The sequence below is a fragment of the Rhyacophila brunnea genome, unplaced genomic scaffold (assembly GCF_057557595.1).
Source record: "Rhyacophila brunnea isolate RB1 unplaced genomic scaffold, BYU_Rbru_1.0 scaffold_20, whole genome shotgun sequence".
In the NCBI taxonomy this organism is placed as follows: Eukaryota; Metazoa; Arthropoda; class Insecta; order Trichoptera; family Rhyacophilidae; genus Rhyacophila; species Rhyacophila brunnea.
In genome coordinates this window covers 29,382,040-29,398,333 of record NW_028232860.1, presented here as the reverse complement: position 1 = coordinate 29,398,333, position 16,294 = coordinate 29,382,040, and the positions used below count along the sequence as shown (strand labels likewise).

The window sequence follows — 16,294 nt, the reverse complement described above, 5'->3', positions numbered from 1 at the left end:
AGATCCGTCAGAATTCAGAAACGTATCAAAATCTATGTCAAATGAATCATAGACAATATACTTAAAAATTAATAAAGGTCAAATTTAATAATAGGCTGCTGCGCTTGTATTAATTATTATTGTCAGTACCAAAATTTATTACACCTAATACTGGACTAAACAATTTCCTGTTTTATTGGTACATTAATAATTTATTATGTTAAACGAAGCTAGTGCACATACACCGCTGCAATGGTAAATAAAAACGGTGCGTACCGCAAACTTGCGCTTGCGCAATACGCGTATACGTGCGACTGTCACCCGAATAACATTATTATATCGGTTTGTTTTAGCAAATGATTCTGACGGTTAGCTGTACTGCCATCTTTTTGACACCGAATACTATAATACATGGTCCCAAAAATTATAGTACGCAGTGTCCTCGGTTAAAAATGCATAAATATTTTTTTTTTCAAAAAAGTGAAGGGAATTTGAGAAATTCTGAGTCACATTTTTAACCTCTTCCTGGTATTTTTTTGAAGATATACTTCTTTAGGCGCGATTGGAAAATCAGATCAGAGTGTATTTTTGGCGTGTGACATGTTACATCATAATTTATTTTTTCACACGAAAAAAATCGCACTCGATTGGATTCGAACCACGATTGTTCGGTTATCAGCCGAACGCACTTCCTTTACGCCACAGTATAATAATGCAATCGTGACGATTAGTGATACAGTATAATATTATATAGTTTTTTTTTGAATTATTAATATGTAACCATGTCCTTGCTTTTTCGTACAAGGTGGTTGTTAGTAATTTTGAACAATCACAAACACCCGGGCTTTGAGAAAAACACATAAATATTGTGTCCTGACCGAGAATCGAACCCAGAACTCTCGGGTGGAAGGCAAGCGCCTTACGCACTGCACCACGAAAGCCGCCAATATTATATAGTTTAGAATTATTCCGTTACCTAAGCAGCGAATTTATTATTGTTGGCCAAAATAAAATAAAAACAAACGAGAAATAATTAAATAATTTATTTAGTGATATAATTTAAAGTGTCTAGAAATAAACCAGCGGCACTCCAATAAGCGGCCCTCCTTTATTCTAGTTTTTATTTATATGGGGCTATTCAATTCTATCTAATATCATACTTTATTATTTGACAGATCTGAAACATGACGTCTCGCGCAATGATGTGATCATAGCCGACCATAGTGACCATAGAATAAGGAGATGGATTATTTTGCTTGATGAAAAATATTCTTTCGCGTTGTGAATTGTACCTACTCCTTTTTATGTGATTAGCTGTCAAAACTAAGCTTAATATTTTTAAGTGTGATATGTACATTACTTTTGTTTGGTATTACATATTTAGTTTATGTGAAAACTATTTTCTAACTGTTTGAATATTTTTGGTTGATGTGAATTTTGAATTTTGTTACCTACGCTAAAGAAGTATTACTTCTAACGCGCGTACATAAGTACACACACCGATTTTTTTAAAGTTTAAACATGTTTTGAGCTGTCATAACAAGCCTGTGGCGTCACCTCACCACATTTCCGGAGGAATGTGCTGCCAATTACACAAAATTTATGACATATTGTTCATACATAAGATTATGTCATTCGAGTGCATAGAATAATAAATTAAAATATACTTGTATTCAAGTGCTTTCTTCCTCGCGCGCATTTATTGTCAATATTATTGAAAGTCTACGAACTAGCGAGCAACTTGAGTAGGTATACAAACTGGTGACAGCATTTCCAACTCACCTCTAGTGGGCATCATCTAATCTTTTTGATTTGAGTGCATTTAAATAATCTTTGTTTTGATCTGAGCTAATTACCTAGATACATACGATGAAAATATTGCTTCCATTGAACTTAATTTTGTATTTCGGCACCTTAGAGTTACGTATCAAGCCTATCAGGCACCCACCATTAGCGAGGGGTGCGAGACTAGTCAATGAACTTCCTAAAGACGTAGACATTTTTGGTGACGTGCTAGGTATGTATTTTGTATTCGAAATTTTATTTTTCTGTATAAAATTGTATGTTTTATTATTATTATATATATTCTCTTCTTCTCTCATGTGAGGGTAATATTTATTATAATGTTAATCTCATATTCTGAACGTCTTCAATTTAAATTTGTTGTGCCCACAATGTTTTGTTTTATTAAATAAAAAACTGAATATACCAAAGAGATTGGACTCCTCCCAGAGATAGCACACAAATGTCAGTGTGTACTCGTATTGTGAGAGAAAGTTTTATTTCTCTCAAATTAGGTACACTTTGCTGCAAATGGGCCATACTCGGACATAAAAACGCCCCACTGAGTATTTTTTTTTATCAACACAAGCTTACAACCGATTTATGATAAACGTATTTTCATTATAAAAAGTTCCCGCAATAAAAACTTTATTAGGATTCAGGTAAGAAAGAATAATGCAAATGGAAGTAAGTATTTTATTTTTAATAACACAAAAAACACAATATTTTGAAAAATTAAACACAAATCAGTTAATAGCAAAAGGTTAAATATTGTAATAAGAAATATGGTCTTGTTTTTACATATTGTTCTATATAAAATAATATAGCATTATTGTTTAGATAAAACTGTTAAATAAAAAACACAAATAATTACAGTTAATTACAAACAAAAAAAAGTTTATTATATTACCTACCTATTTACACATGTGTACTTTGAAAATATTTTATGAAATAAAAATATAACATGGGTTCGTTTTTGACATATTGTTTATAAAATTACTTGTTTATAATATAAACCTATAGACACTAAATTTAATATAGGTAGGTGTGTTGAAAATTTGTTATTTATAGTTAATTACAATATTAAATTTCATCTATTAAACATAATATTATCAGAGAAGCCCTGCATATATAATAATATGGATTCATACAAAAAATCGATTATTTAAAACGAAAATGTTTTTATTTGAAATTTAATGTAATATGAAAGTCAGCGTTGAGAAAATAATATATATAATATATAAGTATAATTAATCTATTAAAATATTGTGTGATATGGTTGATTGGTTGCTCTGCATTTTTTGCTAAATGATGATATCTTATTTCTGAATATTATTTGAAACTAGTTTCAATAAATTTGTGACGTGATTTGTTAATGGCGAAGTATCATACATGTGATTATCTAATTCTCTAAAAATACAGTTGCTATTAACAAAATAGTTTAAAAGTTTATTATTTAAATATTCTAAATTAAATTTTGGATGCATACGAATGCCTCCGCTTTGGTGCAGGGCAAAATATATTTAACTCTGAAAACTATTATAAACTTATCTAAATAATGAATGTCATTAACTAGTAAGTACTAATATTTTTTACTTTGAAAAACAAATCTTATATTTTGGGTTCACAATAATATTACGAGTGCGGCCCTGGCACATCACATTGGAGAGTAAACATTTGGACGTTTGACATAATTGTTATTGTAACAGATGTTTTAGGAAAAACTATCAATGTATAATTAATAATATGCATATATTGTTCCGAAATGCTGTTACTCCTTTGTATTCTTCCATTAAAAATACTTTTTTAACCGAATAACATCTGAAATCTTTGTAAAATACAATAACAATATCCGCTATGTTTTTTTACAACACAAAAGCAAACGATAGTGAAGTAGCAGCTTACAGTAATGCCAACAGACTTTTTTTCTGTTTCGTATTGCTTCGTACGTGTTCGTACGAAAATTACGATATGTTCACTCTCCACAGTCTAATCTCTTTGGAATATAACCATTTAAGGTGCAGATAATAAATGTATGGTCTGAAAGTTAAACCCTGCGACACCGAAACCAATCATTATCGAAGACAAGTGTATATTAGAATTAGAAGAAAATATATCTTCATGTAAAATAAAACAGTAACTTACGCTAAACTTTACTTTATACATTGTGTTCAAAATTTAATTTTATTTAAACATTTCTTGCTACATGCACATTATCCTACCCCATTCATTCTATACATTGCCTTGACTAGTCAGACTATGGTTAATTGTCTATGGTCATTGGTCGCATTATCTATGATTGATCGACTGTGGAAATGTCAATAGTGTGAAATGTCATATTATTCACGTTAAATATTATATCATTTCCCAATCGTCTAAATATGTAATTAGTTTGACATGATTTCTTAATGTATGCATTGACCAGCGTGGGCTCTCTAAAGCGATGGATCATTCATCTGACCTCTCCCACTATAATGAACAATCGTCGAATACCAATCAAACAAATTATATTACGATAATACCTGTCGAATATCCGCGAAGAGGGTTTCCAGGACAGCCTCCCGATTATCAATTCAAGTAATTGACGTTTACACATATTATAGCTGTCCGTGCTCGAGTTTACCCTTAACGGAAATTTGGTCTGCTATTATATCCATTGCTTGTCTGATTGAGCAGCGACTACAGACCGCGCGAAGAGTATTATGCCAGCCAAGGACAGAGCCTGCAGGCGGAGGGGGGCGCACACCTCTACTCTGTGTCGCAGCGCCTGCCCCCTGCCCCCCCTTACAGTCCGTTGGGCCGTAATGATGATTGGGGCAGCCAGAGACTTTTGCCTGCCGATGGCAAAGACAACAGCCTCGAATCTCTCGAGAAGCAGAGTGCCGCAGGTCAGAAACCTATTTTACCTATTACCACGTGACATTATAATTACCATTGCATGATGTATTTTGTAAATGCATCGCATTTTATGGTTTTATGTGATAACTCGTCAACAAGCTACAAATTAAAAATAATGCATTAGGTACAGAAATAGATTTGGTTATATGTATGTACGGTTTCGAAAATTATCATTTCAGCGGAGCGTACGGGTCTCCACAGAGTGTACGTCGCACCCGAGGAATAATAGTGGCACAAGTCCAAATTTGTCATTTTTGAGTTAAGTATGCAGAAATGTTCCAAGATATCATTTCTATCCGCACAAATAGCGGCATAATTCATAAAAATATAAAGGTGGCCTTAAAAGCATTTTTGTCATTATCATATTATAACATGTTACTTAAATTAAAGCAGAAATAGTGGCACAATGATCATCGTGCCGTTGTTATTGCGGATAACATTAAAAATGAGATGACTCAAGTATGCCAACTTCACGCTATTATAAAGTAAATTTAAAAAAAAAACTGATTTAACATAGCAAAATAAAATATTCAAACTGCTCTCCTGCAAAAACAAGTATTTCGATTTGTGCCACTATTATTCCCCGGGTGCGACGTTATATTAGCAGACCTTTTTTTACGAATAATGATTTTAATTCATTCACCCAACCCGTTGGGTATTTGAATCAAATATACATTAAAAAAACAGTGTGTGAAATTTGTCAGGCGTGCAATTTGTGGCTTCATATGTTGACTTTTTGTTACCATTTCATCGTGGGTGTCAGATTTCTAATTAACAAAAAATAAACATAAGTTTGTGGCAATGATGTTTGGGGTTATTTTTTTCCTTTGAATTTGGTTTTGATTTTTCTCCTTTCCTTTTTTGCGATAGTTGATATTAGTTTTGGACTTACGAGCGCTGAAGGCATAATTAACAAGCAAATTTTGTTCAAAACACCCGTGTTGTTCGGGTGTCGTATCATTGAAATGTTAAAATGCCAGGAAGTCAGTCAAAGGTCCACATTATGTATGCATCAGCATTGCAGTGTACATTATTTTCAGGCCTGCAGTTGACAGAAGTAGACTTACTGTCACAAATTCTAAAAAAATGTACGAATGTATGTTTAAGTTAGTTTAGTTATTTATTAAAATATTTTTCTATAAACTAAACATCAGGAATTAGTATGTACTTTTTACTCAATTAATTAAAAACTTACATTGAGTTACACTGTAATTATTTAACTTTAATCATATTACTAAACAGCAGTGGCAAAGGGTGGAGGTAGGCTGTTAAGATTCGCTATAAATAATGCACACTAAACTTTGATAGTCATATGTATTTGTTTTTATTGAACTAAGACTACAATTTACAGAAGGTTTTTAAAAATCAATTAAACCCTGCCTAAACGAAACCATAATAGATTTGGTCTAATTTGGGCGAGACGACAAAATTGTGCACACTTTTTCATTCATAGTTATTTGTTTTCGTTGGATTAAAAATACATATTACACATATTGTTGGTTCATTTTTTTAATTCATTAAGTCCTGCGTAAACCAAAATATAATAAATAAAAAATATTATTCTATCTATAAAATACTCAAAGTTATGTATGATTTAATTGTATAATTTTAGATATTTTATAGATAGACATGTATTTTTTGACTATTATCTATTATGGCTTGGATTCTCAGGGTTTAATTGAATTTTAAAATCTAACCGACACTATCTGTAAATTGTAGTCTTATTTCAATGAAAACAAATATATATGTCTGAAAAAGTTTGATGTGCACTATTTATGGCGGATCTTAACAGCCTATCTCCACCCTTCGCCACTGCTAAACAGATATGAGTAGACTCAACAGAGCTCAAAAATAATAGTTTAAACTAAAAGATTAAATACAATTACAATAAAATTTAATTAAAATAACTGATAATACTGACTATTTATATATCGGCCAATGGGTAGTCAGACTGCACATATACATATAAAGCAAATTCTATCGGATAACAAATATTATGTTGGTGTTATTGACCGTCTTAAATATTAAATTCACCTCTACCTACCTACTTACCTAAAATGGATTATACTAGGTATAATAAAGAAGCAGACTTTTTTTTTTACCATATTCGATTCCAAGACGATCATAATATGGGCATGGAAGTTAGCCATTTCCTTTGGGTTCAAACACACATTGAATTACAATATGTGAATTTTCCAGACCAGAATTTTTCAGGACCTATGACATTATAAGCCTGATGCGTAACTGCTTGGCCATTGTGGGAATTTATCAATATCAAATTTTAGGACTAAATTGTCGTAGGTCAATATAGTGTGGCACGTAAGTTGGTAAGTAGGTGAAGTAAAATAGTCGCAATACTCAGACGAGCGTTACCGCCACGGTTCTTCTTAAACATATCACCCTCTTAATATTAATATTAGAGTCTTCTTTGCCAGTCTTTATGAATTGGTAGGCAGTAAGTTAGAGCATAGTTTCTTAACCGGTTGTCCGCGAAGTTTTTGGGTGGGCCACAAAAATTTTCTGCAGTTCAAATATAGTTACCTAGAAAGCCAACATTTGAAGTGGGGTTGTATTATATTTCGACAATTGTTTCAAAAATAGTGTAAATATAAATATTTATTATTTTATTCCAATGTTGATGGTTCGCAAAACATTTTTTGATTTTTTGTGGTTAGCGGATGTAAAAAGGTTGAGATACATTGAGTTAGAGCACCTTAAACTAACAAATGTAAATCTTCATTTACCGTCTCGAGTGTCGCTTCTGCGATGACCCATGTATTAATTTTATTCACGACAGTATAAAGGCGAATGTGCATACGTTCAGCCATCCATTATAGAACTGGAGAGCGGGGTGAATGTCTGGACGGAACTACTAGTGTTCTGGCTCGACTTTGAACCTTTATTTTTGTCCGTCCCTCTTCCTTTGGAAGTCAATCCGGGGTTCTTTTTTGTACAGCACATCTTCTTCATGGACTTCCTGAAGCCATTGTGCCACCAGGCGTAGATGACAGGATTGAGCAGGCTGTTCATGAATCCTAAGATGGCCAGCGGACTGGCGATGGCAAATCTCAGCCGGTAGCATCTCTCCGGAGTGACTTTGGTATCGCAGAACACATACATGGTGCACGCCACAAAGTACGGCACCCACGTGCACACGAAACTGCCTGTCGTGAATAGCACCACTTTGATGGCTTTCCACTTCGACGGATTGCTCGGCTTGGAGTTTTGCTGCTCGACGCTCTCTTCCGTCACGTTCATCACCTTGACCCTCTTGAATCGGTCGAAAAACTTGCCTACTCTCGACCGACGGGACCGTGATTCCAGCTCCACTGCGGATGCCTCCTTCCTCCTCTCCTTCTCTGCCTCCCTCCCCGACTGTCCTCCTCTGAATATTCTCATCTTGGTGGGATCGTCGGCGTCCTGCGCCTGGTATTTCTCCTTGCCGGTCCGCCTCAACTGGATGACCTTCTTGATGGCGTGGTACAGGATAATGGAGTAAAGGACGCACACCAGCAGCACAGGAGCGAAGCCCACCACCGTGGTGAGGACCACTAACTTGGGCGGGGCCATCATTATAAACCAGCATATTCTGCCATTATCTGTGTCCCCGTGCCATCCCATGGCTGGGAGGAAACCTACTATGAGACCTGAAATAAGAAAATTCATATAAGTGAATGTTTGAATATCAATGAATGAATGAATTAGTGAATGCTCCTCGTTTTTAGCAGCTTTTGGAAGTGAAACTATTTTATGTGCGGTTGGGTTTGATCCACCACCTATTGACCTGTGGTCAAACGCTCTATCAGTGAGCTATATCCCTAGGTTCAGATTGACCAATATCTGCTCTTACACCTACATTATCTATGATCTTTGATCAAACCACCGATCTTTTAATAAGTGTGATAATCAAATATGTTTTTATCAAAATCAAGTATCAATTTTATTCACCACCTACATTTAAAAAGTTTCAATGTTAAGCTGCATGCCATGCTATTCTATTTCTATTTCTACATCTCATGCAACTCAATATTTCTAGAGACTATATTATATACATATGTACATATTAATTGTAGGCCTGGCCTGCATTGCTATTGCTGCATCGCCCATTCAATATAAGACTCGCCTCAAGTCATGTATAAGAGTTTCAGGCTCACCTTTCTTTGTCTGATCAGTGCTAAAAGATCTTTTATGACCATATTCAGGGTGAGCGATATTCATATTGCTTCTATGGAATCGGAAGTAGGGCGTGTTAAAATATATTCTCACCCAACAGCCATGTGGCGGCTATGCAGCATCTCGCCCTCGTGGGATAGACCCAGCGCGTGTATTTCATGCCGTGCAAGATGTACAAGAATCTGTCGGCTGCTATTAGCGCCACACTGTAGATCGAGGCGACAGTGCTCGACACTATCATCCCTGTCAACATTAAACAAATATTATGAATGTTTGCTTCAATATGGTGGCTGTGAAATTTTTTCATTCGGTGACAACTCTTCCATTTTCAATATGTACCTATTAATAGCTGACGTATTTCGTACAAACAAAACCATCTGTTGTCAGATGCCAGAACCAAACTTGTTTTTGAAAGATATTTCTGTCACTGTTAAATTTGATTTCGAAACAGAATGCATTTCACGAAACTAACATCAACAAGTGCACTGCACTGCTTACATTATTTGAAACATCATTCAACACAGTGAATCATATTTTTTCTTCATAGTTTTTCAATATTATTTCACTTATTGTAAAGCAAACCATAAACTGATATGCCCATATTGCCAATAGCATAGATAATAATTTCACCATATACGCCATCTTCACTCAAATCATATGTGCTAAAATTATCCTATAACTGTTATTAAACAATGGAAACTGTGCTAATCGTTTTCGCCATTCGTAAGTTGCTGTATATCGTGCAGCAATCACAGAGTATGATGTCATTTTGGTACAGAACAATTTGGTACTGTGATGGCAAACGGTTATAACTGCTGTTTACACAATTTTATAGGAGAGCAAAAACAAAGTTTTGAAATAAGTTTGAAAAGAGTTAGTTTATAAGATATTTTGAAGTATTTTATGTATATCAAAATAAGTGGAATTAGCATCCCAACACAAACCGCAAATCATTTCTTTTAAAAGATGGAAGTTTTATTTATCTTGCATTTTAAGCAGATATATCTTTTTGCCACATCAAAGAATGTATAATTTGGAACATTAAAAAAAAACTTGAAAAGTGAAAAAGCTGCAGTTATAACCGTCTGCCATCACAGTACCGAATTACAGATATGAATTATGGCATTGTTATATTTTACTCTTCAAGCATTGAAATAATGTTTAGTATCAGATTTAGCATTCTCGTATGTAAAATGCCTGTAAAACTAAAAACAAAAAAATGATTGTTTATTAATTTTAAAATGGATAAGAAATAAAATAAAATGTCAGTATATAGGTACTTATCTTGAAATATTTTGATTTGACTCATGTGTTTTTATTTAAATTTAAATCAGTATACTTTTTAATCTGTTGAAGGGAAGACAGTAAGATAGAAGTAAAAATAGTTTTGCTACAACATTTCTAGAAAATTAATATTTCATTATCCTTTGAGTTGACTAAATGCAAAATGTCAGTTATTTATAATAGAGAATATTATTAATTCATGAATGCAAGCGATACGCTAATAAAGTGCAGTTTTATAATAATTGTGATCATTATTCATATAGTGCACCAAATTGTCCAAGATACTATATCGTCACTGTTCTGGCAGAAGACACTAATTCGAAAAAATGACATTGAGTGTTATACCAAAATGTTCCTTATTTCAAACTTTACCGTCTGGAAACCTTCTTAATAAATAAATAGTCTTTATTTTAAAGTCATCCTTTTTACGATTACTTAATAAACTCACATTATAGACCATTTCAAACATTTTAACAACTTCAAAGTCAAATTACTCAAAACTAGTATTCTCCAGTTAGTGTGTTCTGCCAGAACAGAGACGATATAATATACGATTAAGATGGCTTCCGTTAAAAGTGGGAGGTGTTTCCCTATGATGCTATGCAATTTTGAAATGTTTACTGAAAGTCATCGAACAGATTATTGAAATATGAAGTGAGCCCTCGTTGGCAATTTTCATCATGATCATATCAATAATATATTTACATATATACATTATGGAACGATTAAAAATGAAATGGTGTAACTGACCTAGCTGAAGTGAGCAAATAGCGTGGTCTCTGTTGGCTTTGGGGTACGCCTGGCCGAATATAACAGCCACGCCGGTCACCAGGTCGGCCATCGCCACGTTTCCCAGCAGTAGGTACGTGCATCTCGGCTGTTGACCTGTTGTTATATTACATATATTATTATACGCCGGGTCGTCCGTCCACATTTCAAAGCTTCACCACAATATCTGAGCCATTTTTCAAATTCACTTCAAATATAATGTTCGAATAGCAATAACCAAGTTATTGCAAGGATAATTAATGGTACTGTTCAGTTAAAGCGGATACAGCAGAAAACGCATTTTGAAAATAGCCCATAAACTGGATTATTTGTTAGTTTGGGTTAGTTTAGGTTAGGTTAGGTTGGGTTAGGTTAGGTTTGGTTAGGTTAACCTAACAAATAATCCAGTTTATCGGCTATTTTCAAAATGCGTTTTCCGCTGTATCCGCTTTAACCGAACAGTACCTAATTAATTAATAGAGGTACACCTACACAATTTTATTTCGTTTTTGCTATAGTTATCAAAGCAGTGCATTCAAATGATCTTACCTATCTTGCAGTGCTGACATACAGAGAGGCAAATCTCAAATTTCATATAAATTCATGATACAACATTCAGTGGCTTGTTTAGTGACGTAGAGGCCTGGCGCACTGACTCATTTTGAGGCCCCTTATGATAAAAAATGAACTATCTAATTTTAATTTTCTAAGTGAATCCATGCATTCAAAAAAAATTTAATTTTGTATAAATTATACAAAAACATGATTTAATTGTGAAACAGTTTCCTATCTTACATAAGTACATACTTACAGCAGAATACCTTCCAATTTAGTATTTGGAAAATAGTTTTCATGAATTTATGTTTACAATCGAGTAGAACGGAAGTATGTGAATCGCATTAATGAAGGTATACTTAATCAAAACATTATATATATATAATATAATATCTATTCATTTTATAGAACGTAACATTTGCACCGCAGGCGAAAAAATCTCACAACTACTAAATCTACCATCAAAGATGTGTGTAATATTCGTCATTTCTGCCTAAATATTCTGTCTCTAAGCAACACATGACCTGTATACTCCCACGCGATGTCACTGGTTTTAATTGTTGAGCTTTTGTTCCGTGAAATTTAAATCAATATTATGGTTTGGTAACCTAATTAATGACAAAATGTTTAATGACTTTTTATTCTTAGTATTTTTAATAACAAATTTCAATATAATTTAATAACTGAGTGGTAGGTTTTACCTCTTCGGCCCCCATTTAAATTTTCTCACAAATCAGTTGCGTTAATGAAACATGCCTCTGACTACATTGTACATTGTACTACATTTTATTTTTACTACGTTGATCTTGAATGGAAATATGTGTAGGAAAACTTTTAAACGTAGAATTCACAAACACTAAGTGTACGGTCCGAGTGGACAGCGATCGGCGGGGCGAGAGCGGCGTGTGCAACTCAAACGTATAACCGTGTGAGAAATGTTCGTAGACAACCGAGCTAAACTAATTGTTTGAAAATATGTCACAGTATGTACACCATTTTTACTTTATTTATTTACCATAAAAGTCTCAAGTTGTACTGTTGATTAAATTTATTTTCATCACTCATCAGAGTGCTTCATACAAATTGTTTGAATTCGATGTTGCTCTAGTCGGCAACATCAAAGAAACAACCTGAAATAATACCATGCTTACAGTAACAATAAACTTAACTGCAAAATATGGTACAATGATATATATTTTGAATTAAGTATTAAGTCGGAGAGAATAAGTGGTGATTCAGTACTCACGTTTTTTGAGAAGTAATCCGCTGGATATGACCACGGCCAAATTAGTGATGATGATGATCGCTCCGATGGAAGGTATCAAGATGTCGTACATGGCCAGTTGGACTTTCATGGACTTCGTCTCGTTCTTCTGCGGCATTATAATACTGTTCGAGGTGGTCAGCTCGAATGCCGCCGAAGAGGCATCCGTGAAGAAGCCGTCGCCTGACGACGTCCATCCGTCTTCCTCCGTCTCCGTCGTGCTCCACGACCAAATATCTAAAGGATCTGACATTTTCACCGATGTGCTGATAAAGGAGATTTTGAACCACCGTCTGACGTCTGGAAATATAAAAGACGATTCGAACATAAAATTTGCAAAAATTTGGATATATTTTATGTCTCGGTCAAAAATTCCTTTAACTTTTATCGTTTAATTTATCTTTATCGATAACTCGCTCATATTTTGTACAAAATCAATAAAGAATAGGTTAAAAATAGTTTTATAAAAAATGTCAAATTTGAAAAAACACGTAGTGAACTATTTTGTAATGCAGTGGTGCAGGTAACGGAAGTCAAGTTAATGGCTGGAGAAACCTCCTGTTACTATTCCTTCTGAAAATAGTTAATTCGCTAAACTTAAAGAGGATGCCGAGACTCACATATAAAAAAATAACTGACAATAATGTGAGCGGGAATAGAGACACTTTGTATATAATATTGGAATGCCGTATATTATTCGAACATACCCTAACGTTCACTTTGTCGGAGAAACATGTTCACATAACATTTTTAACTGAGTATGTATAACAATTTCACAGATATATCGTGGATGTCCCTATTTTTAAATCAATCTTTGCTCGGTTCCCGGGACCCAATTTAAATTTGAAGCGATGAAAGCTTTTCAATTTTGAAAATATTTTTACTCGTTTCGCGAGCGACTTTGACTGATATAGTTATCAAAAGGACTCAAAACTGTGAAGTTGTCACTCCAGCGCGCGCTTGTAAAATAATTGAACCACCTAGCGATGATAAGGTATTTATATGAAAAAAATAGTAACAAAGGCAACTCTTATGTGACCCGTTTATTCCTGAAATGTGATAATATTATTATCTCTCAAGTCTCTATATGTGTCCTGTAAAATATTATATATTATACATATATTATTATGTACTTGAGTACACATTAAATATTGAATGATGGTTAGATAATGTGTTATTAATAGCATCCTTTTTATTCGTAGAGATATCTGAATCTATAATTTGGTATTTTCTATAGTTCAAATCAAATCAAATTTATTTATATTACATATAATGAACATAACAAATTATAAATTCAAAGCGTTCACGACATGACTTAAAATAAGTGTTAATAATTTTTAAAAATAAAAATACAGAGAATAAGTAATAAAATAAGTAACAAAATAAAAGTAGATGGAAGCACACAGAGTGAACTTTGATAGACCCTATCTTAAAAACTTATAAAACAACGTCCACCTAAATTCACCCTCACGTAAGTGGAATATATCAATATCCAAAGCGATTTCATTAAACATGGTTACTGCTCTCCCAATTGGCATTACTAATGGCAGGTTAGTTCTGCACCGTGGGAGAACAAACAACGGATGCCCTCGATTCCTAAGATAATTATCAGAGACATACAAGCCAACACCACCAAGAATGGCAGAGTTCACATTTACGCCGCGTATAAGTCTGAAAAAATATGTAGCTAAATAAAGATCCCTTCTAAATTTTAAGCTACAGTATGTAAGCATCCCTAAGAAAAAATCAGTCGGATAGAGCCACGGATAATATCCATACAGCCGAAAGTAAAGGAGTCTTAAAAATTTCTTTTGTACTCTCTCCACCATAAGGCCGTACTTAAACTGATGCGGGGCCCAAATGATAGACCCACTCTCAAGTCTGCTTCTAACTAAGGAGTTATAGAGAATTTTTAGTACCGTAACATCCGAAAAGACCCGGGAAGTACGCAAGACAAAGCCCAACATCTTTAGCGCCTTTTTACAAATGGTATCTATATGACCACTAAACGTCAGTTTACCGTCAAACGTAATTCCAAGATCTTTTACAGATGATATTCGCGAGAGAACTCTGCCATGCATCGAGTACTGGAAAAACAATACTCGTGAGGCTTTAGTAAACGATAAAACATTGCATTTATCAATATTGAAGTCCAGTTTGTTACGCCTGTCCCAATCTAATATATTATCTATATCAAGTTGGAGTTGACGACAATCGTCGAAGCTGACAACTTCCATGAAGAGTTTCAAGTCGTCAGCAAACAACAAAAACATAGCATTTTTAATTACCAATGCTATGTCATTTATAAAAATCGTGAACAGCAATGGCCCTAAGTTTGAGCCCTGTGGGACACCAGAAAATGTGTAAAAGGTCTGTGACTGATAAAGGCCGTACGATACGTATTGTTGACGGTTCCTAAAATAACTCCCGAATAGCTTCAAAAATCGATCCGACAATCCAATAAGTTGGAGTTTTTCCATTAGAATATCGTGATCGACTCTGTCAAATGCCTTCGAGAAATCATTGTAAGAACAGTCAACATGGCTGCCTCTATCTAGTACTGACGACACATAATCAGTGAATACCATCAGGTTGGTTTCCGTTGATCGGCCTGCTCTAAATCCATGCTGTTCATTCATTATAAATGACTCAATTTTTGGAGAAATCATGCTGTGCATGATCATCTCCAGAACTTTTGTTGGTGCAGAGAGAACAGCTACCGACCTGTAGTTTTCTACTGACGACTCTGTACCACTCTTATGAATTGGAGTCACCTTCGGCATTTTCCATATTTCCGGAAAGATACCTGTCTCCATTGTAAGATTATATATATATATGCAAGTGGGCCTTTGACAAAATCAACACACCCCTTTAAAAAAAATGTAGGGACGTTATCCGTTCCCAAAGAGAGCGTATTCTTAAGTTTTTTAATAAATCTAAACACGTCACCTTCATCAATTGGGAAGATGTCAATGGATTGGGCACCGCACGATCGTTTTCTTGACGTTGAGGCAACATCCAGATTCGGAATACAACTTGCGTAGACGGACCTGAAATGACCAGCAAATGCTTCTGCCATTCTATGTCCAGTCACCTCTTCGCCCTTCCAAGTCATCGAATTGGCAAATCCACCATCCTTTCTTAATGATTTTATATAATCCCAAAACAATTTAGGATTTTCGCGAATGCAATCCTTTACCGAGTTTTGATGTTTTGAATAATTATCGTTTCATGATAGTCATCCAAAACTTCCAAAACTTAAACAAGTCTCTACTGAATAAGAATATTTTTTTGGAAATATGCCATCTGTATTAGCACAAAAAATAGAGAAATAAATATGCAACCATTGACATTAAAAAAATATGCATTAAATTGACATGTTGCAAGGAATTACAAAAACATTTGCGGTTTGAAGATAATCTAATATAATTTTATTATAATTATTATTTAAAACGTATATGTATTACTTAATTATTTAAATCAATTTTCCTTGTCTTATTGTCACTACATTTGATTAATTGTCTACTTTATTTTCAAAATACAAAAGATGTTCAAGGGAGGGCGAAAAAGTATCTACTTTTTTCCAGGGCT

General features: G+C 34.2%; 2 protein-coding genes across 2 annotated transcripts in view; one reads left to right on the top strand and one right to left on the bottom strand.

Annotated features, from left to right (window-relative positions):
- The first annotated feature begins 4,034 nt into the window (after nucleotides 1–4,034).
- Bili (FERM domain-containing protein 8 Bili) overlaps nucleotides 4,035–16,294 on the top strand; it is a 29,646-nt gene continuing 17,386 nt past the window's right edge. Inside the window, exons 1-2 of the mRNA XM_085948196.1 lie at nucleotides 4,035–4,338; nucleotides 4,438–4,649. Coding sequence (XP_085804322.1) covers nucleotides 4,205–4,338; nucleotides 4,438–4,649 — 346 coding nt within the window. The 5' untranslated portion in view covers nucleotides 4,035–4,204. The remainder of the gene's footprint in view (nucleotides 4,339–4,437; nucleotides 4,650–16,294) is intronic.
- On the bottom strand, nucleotides 7,263–13,677 carry LOC147071504 (glucose-dependent insulinotropic receptor-like). Its single transcript, XM_085948197.1, has 5 exons — nucleotides 13,411–13,677; nucleotides 12,686–13,003; nucleotides 10,867–11,001; nucleotides 8,926–9,075; nucleotides 7,263–8,306 (listed from the first exon to the last, which is right to left on the bottom strand). Exons 2-5 carry the CDS (start codon nucleotides 12,954–12,956, stop codon nucleotides 7,480–7,482), a joined length of 1,383 nt encoding a protein of 460 aa, XP_085804323.1. The 5' UTR covers nucleotides 12,957–13,003; nucleotides 13,411–13,677; the 3' UTR covers nucleotides 7,263–7,479.